General features: G+C 40.4%; 1 protein-coding gene across 2 annotated transcripts in view; it reads left to right on the top strand.

Moving 5' to 3' along the window:
- Stxbp4 (syntaxin binding protein 4) overlaps nucleotides 1–13804 on the top strand; it is a 152970-nt gene that overhangs the window by 98237 nt on the left and 40929 nt on the right. For both annotated transcript variants that reach the window (XM_021177757.2, XM_029483796.1), the window contains exon 16: nucleotides 233–366. In XM_021177757.2, coding sequence (XP_021033416.1) covers nucleotides 233–366 — 134 coding nt within the window. The remainder of the gene's footprint in view (nucleotides 1–232; nucleotides 367–13804) is intronic.

The following is a 13804-nucleotide window of genomic DNA, read 5'->3' as shown; positions in this document are numbered from 1 at the left end:
GGTTAAAATATGCTTATTTTCTGTAAAATAAACAAGGCAGAAACACTATTCTATGTGATTAAATTCTTATATAGCTCTATGAATATAATGTTTCTAGAAATAGAAATGTTTTTATGCAAACATAATGGACACAGATTCAGGCTTAGCCAAGATGGGTGTCCTTGCTGGGCAGTATGCTCAATGGGTGTCATTGCTGGGCAGTATGCTCAAAGCCATTTCATTGCCCATGCAGTGAAAGAAGAGCTGTGCTCGCATCTCAGACTTCACTTCCACTGCTGGCAAGGAACGGACGCAGCTTCCCAGCAACCCTGCTTCTGGAATCCAAGGAGCTTGTCAGATCTGTTCGTGCCATACTTGATATGGACTGTAAGTTATCATTATCATCTTCTTCTTCTCCTTCCTCCTCCTCCTCCTCCTTCTCCTCCTCTTCTTCTTGTAATTTATTAAACAAAGCAGAAGAAAGACCTTAGTTCTGGTAGTTCAATTGCATGGAATATATTTGTCTACAGTATATTGATAGCTACTCATTAAAAATACTAACATGAGGATTCTGGAAAAGAATATTTGCTTTATTTAAAAGTGCTCAAGATGACAGCAAACTGAGGACAGCTAATTAATGCATGCCATTACTTCTATTTTCTTCCATAGTATCTTTGACATTGGAAAATAAATAGCAAAAAATAAAAAATAAAAATAAGCAATCGCAGTAGAAGATGAAGGTAAAGCGGTGCTGAAGAAGGTGCTGTAACATCGAACGAGGTTGGATGGGGCCTGGGGCACGGGCTCTAAGCCCAGCACCTGAAATACTGAGGCAGACCAGTGCAGACCAACTTCAGAAGATGCCCAAACAACAGTGACGTAGAAAGCACTGACGAGACATGGCCAGCCATGGTGCCTTATATCTAAAGGCTCTTGCGAGCCTGAGGCAAGAGGAGTTCTGGGCTTTTGAGGCCAGGCTAGGCTAGGCTACATAACAATTGCTAGCACAAACTAGGATAAGTATGGGGGACCTTTCTCACAAGACTAAACCAAAGACAAACAAAATAGAGCAAACTATTGAAATAGTTAATTAAAACCATGAGGGGAGGGGGGAAAAAAAGATTATCAACAGGAACAACCAAGCCCAGACTCTAGCGGTGAGCAGGGTAGTTCATGAAAGGGCTGTGGAAAGCCAAACCAGTTCTCTGCTCTTCAGAGCTGCCACCTCAGGCCGAGACAACAGCACTGTGTGCGAACTGTATGATCAGAACTAGGGACCTTTCCAGCCAACACAAGAGGAGCAGACCAGTTTCTGAGTAAGTCCCAGCACCAGCCCAGAACCCTCAGAGATCACCCAAATGACTGGACATGTCTACACTTCCCTCATTCGGTTCCCAGGCACTTGTGCCTCGTCGTGAGAATTTCAACTTTTAATAACTGTTTTTCAGCACATCATTTGTTCCCCTGCAGTGAAAATTTATACATGATTTTCCTAACTCCTACACTATTTATAAAAGTCAATAGTAACATATCCAAAGTTAAATAGAGAAGAAATAAGATGATTGTAGCTCAATATCAATAGGTAAAATCTTTAGCCCAAGAGCACTAGGCATTGTTACCTACACATAGCATCCCTATAAAAGTGAGAGCCATGCATATAGATTACTATGCACATGTTCACGGGCATCTATAACATGACTGACTTGTTGAGCAGTTCCTACAAAGCTCTACACACAGGAAAATGCAGTCTTTTATTGATTTACTCAGTGGTTCTCAGTGGTAAAGTTAGGTCATATTTAAACTATGCAAACATATTAGGGTGTCTAAAAACAAAATCATATCCCATGATCAGGTAGCTAAAAATTCTTTTACATGAATGTCTTACCAGACATTTGAAAATTATGAGACAGCATAACTCTTTGATGCTCAAGACTATCAACTGTATTTTACATGTTAGTCCGGAATGAGGTATGGCATCCTTCCTATAAACATCAAAAGTGCACCCCCAACACCGTGGTCATAAATAAATAGTGCCTCATGCATTTCCACGGATGATCTCGTGTGCACCACACTCCGGCTGAGAACCCAAAGTTACCAGTAACAGTCCCCACGTGGACAGAGCTGCAATAAAGAAACGTTAGATGAAGAGGGAAAACAAATCAAGTAAATGAAGATAATAAAATATTCAGAACATAACCACATATGACAAATAAAATTAATTATTATGCCTAAAAACATGATATCCTTTATACAAGAAGCAATTGCAATTAAAGAAACAAAATCTGAGGAAGGTTTTTGAAAGGAATATTAAATGTCTTTTCCTATTATGAAATAATACATATTCAAAAGAAGTTTTATAATGTTTAAATAAACTTTGTGTAAAGCACTGTTTATACTAGATTTTCTAGCCCAAAAAAAGCTATGTTTTTCATTTTATTTAATTTAATTTTTTTTTAGTTTTGAAGTTCTATATTATGCAGTAAATATTTAGAAGTAGCAATGCTCATTCAACAAAGATGGTGGCTGAGGCCCAAAGAAGTTAAGTAAAACTGAAGTCGTCCTTTAAACAGTACATATCAGGGTGAAAATTGGAAACCTCGATATACAGATTACTTCACCTTCGTGTCTGCTGTTTGAAATCTATTCCTACACTACTGATGTGCTCCTTTCCAGTGTGACGACACAGGTTAGCCAGCTCACCTTTGTTCACACCATCAGTTAGTGTAAGGCAAGGATTTGTAAACAACTGTGACATGGTTCAGAGCTTGGCCAACATTGACACTTCAAGCTGAGGTGTTCCAGAGAGCTGATTCTTGCAGTGGTTCTCAACCTTCCTAGTGCCTTCATACAGATCTTCATGTGGTGGTGACCCCAGCCATAAAATTATTTTGTTTCTATTATACAAGCATCATTTTGCTACTGTTATGAATAGTAATGTAGATATGAGATGTACAGGATATGTTACTCCCTAAGGGGTCGTCATATGCAGCTTAAGAAGCACTGCTCCAGAGGCACTTACTGTTCTAACACCATATTACCAAACACGATAGCTTTTAAATTGCACTCACTTCATAACTCTGAACATACAAACTTAAAAGGTACAAAGAAGAACGAATCGTAAAATGGAACTTTCTACATGATACTGATGTTATTGTTAAATATCCTATTAACCATTGCTCCATAGCAAATCACCCCAAAATTTGACAGCTAAGATATTTTAGTATTCTATCTTATGGTCCTGTTGAGTTGCTAGGTGTGGCTGAGCAGTTCTTACTGTGGGACTCTGATGTAGTTACAGTCAGATAGCTCCTGACATTACAGGCATCGGATGAGTCTACTAGGCTGGACATCCAAATGGCTACTCAACTTGGAATCTCGACTAGAATACCCATCTCTTTTGTACCCTCTCCAGCATGGAGGCCTTAGGAAGCAAAACATGCACGGTGGCTCAAAGCACTCACAGAGATGGTTAGATGGGCAGAAGAGAAAGTGCATCTGCTTCTGTGGCTCAGCCTCCGAAGCTACATGGCATTACTTAGACCGTATTCTGTCCATCTGCTCAGATTCCAGGGACGGGGCTCAGGCCCCATGCTGGGTGAAGAGGTACCATGATCACATTTTAGAAGATTGTGTAGGCAGAAGGTAGTTTTCTGGTTACCTTTAAAGAATCTCACTTTCCATATTAGATTATATCAGATATCAGTAACTTAGTCATGAAGGCTGCATAACATCTTCCGTGTGTCAGTTAACATGTGGCATTTAGCAGAACAACATGTTCTCTTTATGTCTGTCCCTCCCCTTAGCATCACTACCTGCTGTTTGTTTTCCTTCAGCATCCTACTGTCTGTCCCACTCCCGATCAGTAGATGGTCAGGGGTTGGAAGCACAGCTGAAAAGATGGATATGGAGGTAGAAATGCAAACACTAGGGAGAGAGAGAGAAAGAGAGGATTTCTTCCTAATTGTCCAATTGTTAAGACGTGGGTATAAACCTGGCTGGTCAGTAGCATTGCCTGGCTTGATGCGCTCCCATTCACAGGTCCTTTGGGAACTCCTGAGACAACAGATACATTGCTGAAGATGGGAAACCATGCTTCTAAAATATTGTCTATCCACTTTATAGGGTGGGTATATGTTGAAATTTTTATGTAACCTAATACATTTTTAAAAATAAAGTTATATATCAAGAAAACATAACAACTGATTATATAGAGGACTTCTCTGCATCTTAGGAAGGGCTGAACTCAATCACTTCTAATATATATGTGGAGACCAGTATCCTGTGTTTAAACACTTTCATGCTTGTGTGGAAACAGTAGGGGAAACACCTGCATACACATAACCCAGTGGATATTGTTGTCATTAATTTTAATTACCTCACTCACATTAACCATTAGCTCTGTCAAACATGATTATTCAAAGAAAATATTTGAAATTCAGCAGAACTTCTCTGGAAGAGAACAGAAAACCGACACGTGCACTTTTTATCCTCCACAAGATTGTATGTGCTTTGCTGTTTAAAACCAGCAGTGTCTATGCTGTCTTCTTTAAAGCATAGCTATTAATGTTGGCATGTTTTGTCAGTGCTTTTCGGATTTATAGGGCATACCTCTTTAGCTTTAATGATTCAGAGAAACTTAGCTCCTTTGTTTTTTTTTTTTTCTGTAAGCAGTGGTTTTTAAAATGTATATTGACAGGAAACAGAAAATTACTACAGCGAAGTAGCTCAGTCAGCCAAAACCCCCACCTCATTTCTTTTGCCTTAGCTATCTGTGTATTTCAAGTTATAATTTCAAATATTGACTTGGGTAATGGTTTCCACTTTCATTTAATAAAAATACATTCTTATATTTTTGGTTGTGAGCCTAGCCTTTAACGGCTGAGCCATCTCTCAATCAGAATGGCTAAGATCAAAAATTCAGGTGACAGCAGATGCTGGCGAGGATGTGGAGAAAGACGAACACTCCTCCATTGTTGGTGGGATTGCAAGCTTGTACAACCACTCTGGAAATCAGTCTGGCGGTTCCTTAGAAAATTGGACATAGAACTACCGGAGGATCCAGCAATACCTCTCCTGGGCATATATCCAGAAGATGTTCCAACGGTAAGAAGGACACATGTTCCACTATGTTCATAGCAGCCTTATTTATAATAGCCAGAAGCTGGAAAGAACCCAGATGCCCCTCAACAGAGGAATGGATACAGAAAATGTGGTACATTTACACAATGGAGTACTACTCAGCTATTAAAAAGAATGAATTTATGAAATTCATAGCCAAATGGATGGACCTGGAGGGCATCATCCTGAGTGAGGTAACACAATCACAAAGGAACTCACACAATATGTACTCACTGATAAGTGGATATTAGCCCAAAACTTAGGATACCCAAGATATATAATACAATCTGCTAAGCACATGAAACTCAAGAAGAATGAAGACCAAAGTGGGGTCACTGTACCCTTTCTTAGAATTGGGAACAAAACATCCATGGAAGGAGTTACAGAAACAAAGATTGGAGCTGTGACGAAAGGATGGACCATCTAGAGACTGCCATACCCAGGGATCCATCCCATAATCAGCTTCCAAACGCTGACACCATTGCATACACTAGCAAGATTTTGCTGAAATTACCCTGATATAGCTGTCTCTTGTGAGACTATGCCGGGGCCTAGCAAACACAGAAGTGGATGCTCACAGTCAGCTAGTGGATGGATCACAGGGCTCCCAATGGAGGAGCTGGAGAAAGTACCCAAGGAGCTAAAGGGACCTGCAACCCTATAGGTGGTACAACATTATGAACTAACCAGTACCCCGGAGCTCTTGACTCTAGCTGCATATGTATCAAAAGATGGCCTAGTCAGCCATCACTGGAAAGAGAGGCCCATTGGACACACAAACTTTATATGCCCCAGTACAGGGGAATGCCAGGGCCAAAAGAATGGGAATGGGTGGGTGGGAAAGGGGCGAGGGTATGGGGGACTTTTGGGATAGCATTGGAAATATAATTGAGGAAAATACGTAATAAAATATATTAAAAAAAATAAATAAAAATAAAAATACATTCTAGGATAGTACACTAAAATTCTTCCTTGGAAACCTGTAGGATAAGTTATTTTGAATCTACGTCTTTTTTTTTTTACAACTTTTTTAAAATTTTGTTTTTATTTTTTATTATTATAATTACCATCATCATCATCATCATCATATCTTTTCTTATAATCATTATTCCTTTTCCAGCCCATCCTCTGACAGGTCTTCATCCCAATCCTCCTTCCCTTCTCCAAGAGGATATCCCCAAACCCCAACCCCCAGCCCCCAGCCCCCAGCCCCCCCACACCACACCGCCCCTTCCCTGGGGCCTTATGTCTCTTGAGGATTAGGTGCTTCTTCTCTCACTGAGACCAGACCAGGCACTTCTCTGCTGAATGCTGCCTGGTTGGTGGCTCAGTGTCAGAGATCTCAGGGATCCAGGTCAGTTCAGACTGCCGGTCCTTCTCTAGGGTCACCCTCCTCCTCAGCTTCTTCCAGCTTTTCCCTAATTCAACCACAGAGGTCTCCGACTTCTGTCCATTGTTCCAGTATAAGTGTCTGCATCTGACTCTTTCAGCTGCTTGTTGGGCCTCTCGGAGGGCAGCCATGCTAGGCTCCTGTCTATAAGCACGCCACAGCAGCAGTAATAGTGTCAGGCCTTGGAGCCTCCCCTTGAGTTGAAGCCCAATTTGGTCTAGTCACTGGACCTCAGTCTCTTCTCCATTTTTGTCCCTGCAGTTCTTTTAGACAGGGACAATTCTGGGTCAGAGTTTTTGACCGTGGGATGACAACCCCATCCCTCTACTTGATGCCCTGTCTTTCTACTGGAGGTGGACTCTACAAGTTCCCTCTCCCCACTGTTGGGCATTTCATCTAAGGCCCCTCCTTTTGAGTCCTGAGGGTCTCTCACCTCCCAGGCTCAGTACATTCTAGAGGGTCCCCCCACCTCTTACCTCCTGAGGTTGCCTGTTTTCCATTCGTTCTGTTGGCCCTCAGGGCTTCACTACTGATTCCCCACCACCCCAATAACCTGATCCTTTTCCCCTTGGCCCCTCTCCCACCCAGGGCCCTCCCTCCCTCTGCCCCCCATGACTGCTTTCTTCTTCCTCTCAAATGGGATTGAGGCATCCTCACTTGAGTCCTTCAGCTTGTTAACTTTCTTGAGTTCTGTGGATTGTGTCCTGGGTATTCTGTACTTTCATGTCCTTTTGGGTCTGAGTTACCTCACTCAGGATGATATTTTCTAGTTCCATCCATTTGCGAGCAAAATTCAGGATGTCCTCATTCTTAATAGCTGAGTAACATTCCATGTGTAAACGAACCACATTTTCTGTATCCATTCTTCCATTGGGGGATCTTACATCTTAAAACCAAGCTCAGAAGACTGTCTGGGAGACAATCCTGAGCCTGTTCTGGGTTATCAATTCCTCCGAACTCTGATGAAATCCCCCTTCCAGAAATGTTGAATCCTATGCTTCTTGCATCCATTTGTCAGAAGACTTCTGAAACCCAGGCTGCGATCCCATATCTTGTAAGCATGGCGGTCTCGTCCTCATCAGAGTGCCCGTGGAGACAGATGTCAGGATGTTTGTGAATTCATGAAGACTTTGCTCTATAGAGTCTCTGAGCTTCCTTTCCTAGAGGTGCTTCTGTGAGTACAGTAACTGTCCATTCACTTCCATGGGACAGATGACTTAGCCCTCTGCTGCTGCATGTAAAAACTGGAGGGTTCGATAGAATGTTTGTTACCTGCTGCCTGGAGCTGGGGAGGTTCCGTGTCTGGGTGCTGCTGCCGCTGAGGTGTGGCATGACAATGAGGTGCAGTAAGTGATTTAAATTCCCTTCTGTCTGTTAAGTAGCCCATTGTTGTCTAGAGTGGCATTCAACTTGGATACGTTTGGATGGGGGCAGATGAGGGCCCTTCTGAATATGAAGCAAGTAACAGCCTTACTGCCTGTGTGTTAGAGTGTAATCACCACGGAGACCTGCAGCAGAGGGTCTGCATCAGCACCTTTCAAAGGTGACTGGTACTATGGAGAGCTTTGGTCGGTTCTGTTGTGTTTAACAAGACAATAAGGAGGGAATATAGACATCTCAGTCAGGATTGGAACCCTGGAAATGCTTTTCCCAATCTCCATCACTGTCTTCATGGCCAATAACATTGTGGTACCTTAGTGTAATCTTCATGTGAAGCAACTGCTGCTTCATAACAGTGCTCTTTGATTGACATAGAGACTGACAAAATTATTATGAAAAAAAAAGCAAACACACCCAGTTCTGATTTAAAATAATTTTTAAAATGTCTTGCCAGTTATCCCATAGGAGACCTTTAATAAAATACGAACTCTTTGAGTTTCCAGTATGAGAGTCAGAGCTGAAGAAACAGCTCAGCTGCTAAAGGTTGACTTAGAACTAAAGGAGAATCATTTAATTTCCCACCTTCAAGTGCTCAATGAAATGAAAATTAGGATATAAAAGCAGGGAATCCTCATCCCTTTTCAGGGTGGGGCAAGGACCTCCTAGTGGGAAAGCAGAAAGGGCTAACCTGCTACTTCCTCTGTGGAACCACAGCAGTAACTATGGGCAAGCTGGGCTCTGGCAGGAATGCACTCCTGGGTTCCAGACTGAAAGCTAAAGAGTAAAGTACAGCACAGCTGAAGGGCGAAACTGTTCTCACTCTTGGGATAGTCGTTGGCTTCGTTGAAATCTGCAGACCTCCCCCAGATTCTTTGTCAGGTAGAAGGCAAGTGGGTGCTGATCTCTTGAGAAGCACAGGCAGTGCTTTATAGCAAACATCCATGGGAGTGCACTGGCGTTCATGTGGAAGGAGCTAGCACCCAGTACATGTGACTTTACACAGTCACATCTAGTCCTAGCTCACTACCAACTCCACAAACATGCTTTTGTGTCACTCCTACGTTCAGAGTGCAGGCACATACAGTCAGCCCCCAGCCTAAACTGGGCAGCTCCAATAACCAGCTCAAATGTTCAGGTGACCAAGAAGTCCCTATTGCCATTCAACAGTCAAAACCAGTAGAAATATGTAACATAGTTTCATATATATCTCATTCAAGCTCTTATAAACAGATACATATGAATATATGATTATTGAAAACCCCACTGCAGTAAAGCAAGAAAACATACACGTCAAGATGTAGGAGAGTTTAGAATTAATATTATAGCTATGCTTAAACCTTTCCATTCTGCTTGCATGCTGAAATTGGCACTTATAATTGGGAGTGCACTTTAAAAATCTGAAGGAGAAGGGTGTCTCCACACTATCTCTATCATAACTGGGGTCTTAACCTTTGGCATTTCACCCAAATGAGATGCAGTCGGAGCTAAATTTCCTACACCCACCAGGGCCTAAATGCTGCCGTGCAAAGGAAACAAGGGGCATGAATCATTCCCTAAAGAATACACTTTCCTTTCTCTGAAATAATTCATATATTAGTCATTTAAAAAAATTAGCAGCCATCTGGGTCTGCCACTAATTAAATTTGAAAGTAAACAATCAACTAGAAGTAGGAATGTAACTTGACTCAATATTCTTGAGAACACACACACCACACATACATGCAGATATTCACAAGATCTTTTAAAAGATCTTTTGAAAAAAAAATGTTTTTAATGATTACATTTTAACTCACTAATCTCAACTATTGGTACTTTTACAAAAAAAAAGTAATAAAAGATATATGTGTAAATATTTTGATTACAGCATTTCTTATAAAAACTATAAAGGTCCAACTATTATAAATTGGTTAACTAATTAAATTTTATTTAGTCAGCTGAAAATTTATTTAATAAGGAGACCCTTTCCCTTCCCTTTCGAAGCACTGACCCTCTGATTATACATACTGGGCTCTGCAAGAATCCTGCATCAATTCTGCTGTTTCTATCATTAACTAGGAATCATTTATCTCTACTGACTTAATTACTTTTATTGCAAGTATATGAGTGTCTCCCTTGCATATGTTTGTGTACCACATGTGTGTCTGGTACTCCCTACAGCCAGAAGAGGGCATCCGAGCATCTAGAACAGGAGTCGTGGTGTTTGTAAACTACCCTGGTGGTGCTGGGAACTGTACAACTATTAACCATTTAGCCATCTCTCCATCTCAGTAATTAAACTCATAAAAGTAGGATGTCAGTTTAATATCTCTCTTCTCTTTATGTTGTGAGAAGTAATTCTAACGCCTTAGTCAAGCATCAAGAGCCCCAAGGGCCCCCACAACCTTTCCAAGATCAAAAACCAATTCTAAGTAGATAACTTGTTTTTTAAAGAATGTGTAACACATATAGCATAGAAGCTAAATTAAAGCTGTGTAAACCATTTGGAAAGGTTTCATGACATAGGGAAAGACAGTGGTGTAACATCTTAAATGCCTTTTTGATTTTTCCCTTAGATTCCCCCCTACTCTCAGATCCCAAGTTCATACTTCACATCTTCTCTTTCCAGTCCTTCAGTACCTGACACTTATATCTTTGGTTTTTTTCATTACTCCTGATAGCATACTTTTATTATTAGTCTGATTTGTAAGAGAAACTCAACCATGTTCCTTTAGAAGACGTCAGCCATACTGTTTGGAATTGGCATTTGCTATTTGCCTTCCCTAAAGCAGTCCCATGGGCTGTGTCTCTTGCTTCTCTTGGAAGTGGCCAAAGGGTTCAGCCTGCTAGGCAGTACTATCTCCTGTGACTGTGTCAGCTGAGAGAAAATCTAAGATGTCACGGTAGGGTCCAGTTCTTCTCTGATGACTTCATTTTCCAGAGTCAGATATTTAAGACTGTTGATATTCATAGACTCTAACCGTCCAACGAATGGTAAACATATAATACATTGTATTTTTGAAAATTGAAAGGCGTGTGTGGTTCTACTTAAAAATGCACTAATTTTATTTTGAACAATTTAATTAGTGTTAGTTTCAAGGGAAACATTTCATTCCAGGTTAAATTTTATTTACATAATAAAATAAGAAAAAAGCAAAGAGAAACACACAATCCTTAAAAAAAAAAAAAAAACTACTGAATATCCACAACAGAACAGACACTAAAATAACAATATAAATCACAAAATACCTAAAGTATCATTCATACACTGGGCCTTGCTGGCCAGCAGCCTGTGTAAATATAACAGATAAAGTTGTATAAACAAGTGATCAAAGAAGCAAATATCATAATTCTAGAAATCAGTAAATGTTACACACATCAGTACGTAAAGCAACTACATGAGATGCTGCATAAGACTGGTGGACAAAGAAAGTCCCTTTGAAGAGGTAGGACTGGAGTCCAGACTCAGCTGGAAGAAAACCCACAGGAAGGGCTTCTCCAGCCCATTACGGAAGCTCTGAGGCAGGGGTAACCCTGAAATGCTCCAGGGACAGTGAAACATGAGCTGTGTACCCACCAGATATGAGCAGGCAGATGAGTACCATGAGATAAGGCTACAGATGTAGGACAGCTGCCTTCTATGACATGCAAAGGAGTCTGTCCTCTATTTTAAGAGTCACAGGAAGCCATGATGGTTTCAAACAGCAATAAAATAATATGACCTACATTTCCACAGTTTTGGGGGCAATTCTTACACTGAAATGTATTAACAAGAATGAAGGAAACAGGAAGACTAGTTCTAGTTAGATACAGTGTTGGGGGTGGGGGTGGCAGTCATGTGGGCTCGACTTGGAGTGGCAAAGAATACTTCAATTTAAAGAGATATTTGTGCTGCTCCGTCAAGTATTAGATGCTAGAAAGCCTGAAGTTCACTATTAATCTTTCAGCTTGGTAGCTGTGTGTGTTACATTAATGAATGCCCTGAAGTCCAGAAGCAATGAACACTTTTCTCATCATCCTGGATCTTAGATAACTACATGCCTCCCCATTGACCAATCTGCATATCAATCAATTGACAAATATATGCTGTTTTTATTAAACAAATTCCTGAGAAATTGAATGCTGAAAATAGTCAATACTATCAGATAGATAGATATATAGATAGATATATAGATATATATATATATCAGCATCTACCATTTCTGCTGCCACATAGGAAGTAAATATATACAGCCTTTGAGTCAAAGAATCAAGAAACCATCATATTTCTGGTAGTTATTATATGGAACCCATTTTCTACTGTGAGTCAGTCCCAAAGCTACCACATATGATGCATTTTCATAGAAGATCATTTCCAGGAAGGTATTTCAGATCTGCACTTTAATCATGTATACTATCAGTAGCCTCGAGTTATTAAGACATGGCTAGACAAGAGAGCATTCATTTCTCTCAAAGACAAGGATAAGGTTGTCAAGGGGATTGCAGGATGTACAAAGTCTAGGATTTAATCAAATAAGAAACCTGTCAACACTAGTATGAACGTGGCTAACAGACTTTCACTCAAACTGATTTCAGACAGAACGGGACTGTCTGAAAAAGCAGACTGCTCCTTAGATCACAGAAGCCATCATAGGTTCTGTGGGGATAGCAGTAGACAGAGAGGAGTCACTCTTCCATCATTTTTTCTCAAAACTAATTTTAATCACAATGCCTCAAGTACCAGACAGAAATGTTTATTTCCCAAGATCTGAAAAAAGTCTCCATTCAAACTGAAGGCATTCTGTTGAGATAATAGAATCGGTATTCCTCAGAATTTATATCAGGACAAAAAACTAACAGTTCATCTAAACAGGGTGGCCACTGTATCAAAATGTTTTCAGTAACATCTTTCATAACTGATTAGTATAATAAAACAGTTCAATTTAGATCCAAAAGTTCAGACCTTGCTTTCAGAACAATGTTAATACTCTATTACACATATTATCTTCAAAACTAGTGTCGTTGATGTAGAAGTTTTGCTGTTTTATAATTTACAATTTAACTGCTACCTTCATTTTAATACAGCCTCTTTAGCTATCTTGTGAGATAGGTACTATTTCTTATAGGAGGTATGAGTTAAGAACTCTTGCTGAGCAAGTATAAGGAACTGAGTTCAAATCACTAGCACCCACCAAAAAAAAAAAAAAAAAGCATCCTTGTGTGGATTCTTGTAATGCTGGGGTTTTCTGGGAGTTGCTGCCTTACAGCCTAACTTAGGGCTTAGTAAGAAACCCCTGTCTCAAGGCAGCAAGACAGATAATGGCAGAGCAAGATATCGTATTTCTTTCTCTGGGCTCTGCACACAGGCACGTGTGTGCATACCACACACACATGCACACACTACATATACACACATGCACACACAAATACGATAAAAGTATGAAAAGATTAAGACAATTTACTTCAGTCACAAGTTTAGAAAGGACACTGTTTTAAGTGTCTAGGTAAAGTCCTTTGAGTGTGTCTAAGGCCAGGTTAAGACATTCTGTCACAGTGAAATTGGCCATTGTTTTTGTTTTTAGAACTGTATTAAATCATATAGCCTTACAATCAATGCAGCTGAGAGCTTGAAAGTCTGAGCTATCTCAGTAGTCTCACTTTATGACTCCAAAGAAGGGATATCATCTTTTTTTTTATTTTTTTATTTTTTTATTACATATTTTCCTCAATTACATTTCCAATGCTATCCCAAAAGTCCCCCATACCCCCCCCCATTTCCCTACCCACCCATTCCCATTCTTTTGGCCCTTGGTATTCCCCTGTATTGGGGCATATAAAGTTTGCAAGTCCAATGGGCCTCTCTTTCCAGTGATGGCCGACTAGGTCATCTTTCGATACATATGCAGCTAGAGACAAGAGCTCCGGGGTACTGGTTAGTTCATCATGTTGTTCCAACTATAGGGTTGCAGATCCCTTTAACTC

Source organism: Mus caroli, chromosome 11 (genome assembly GCF_900094665.2).
Source record: "Mus caroli chromosome 11, CAROLI_EIJ_v1.1, whole genome shotgun sequence".
Classification (NCBI taxonomy): domain Eukaryota; kingdom Metazoa; phylum Chordata; class Mammalia; order Rodentia; family Muridae; genus Mus; species Mus caroli.
The sequence above is the reverse complement of the archived record's forward strand: the minus strand, read 5'-3'. Positions and strand labels throughout refer to the sequence as shown.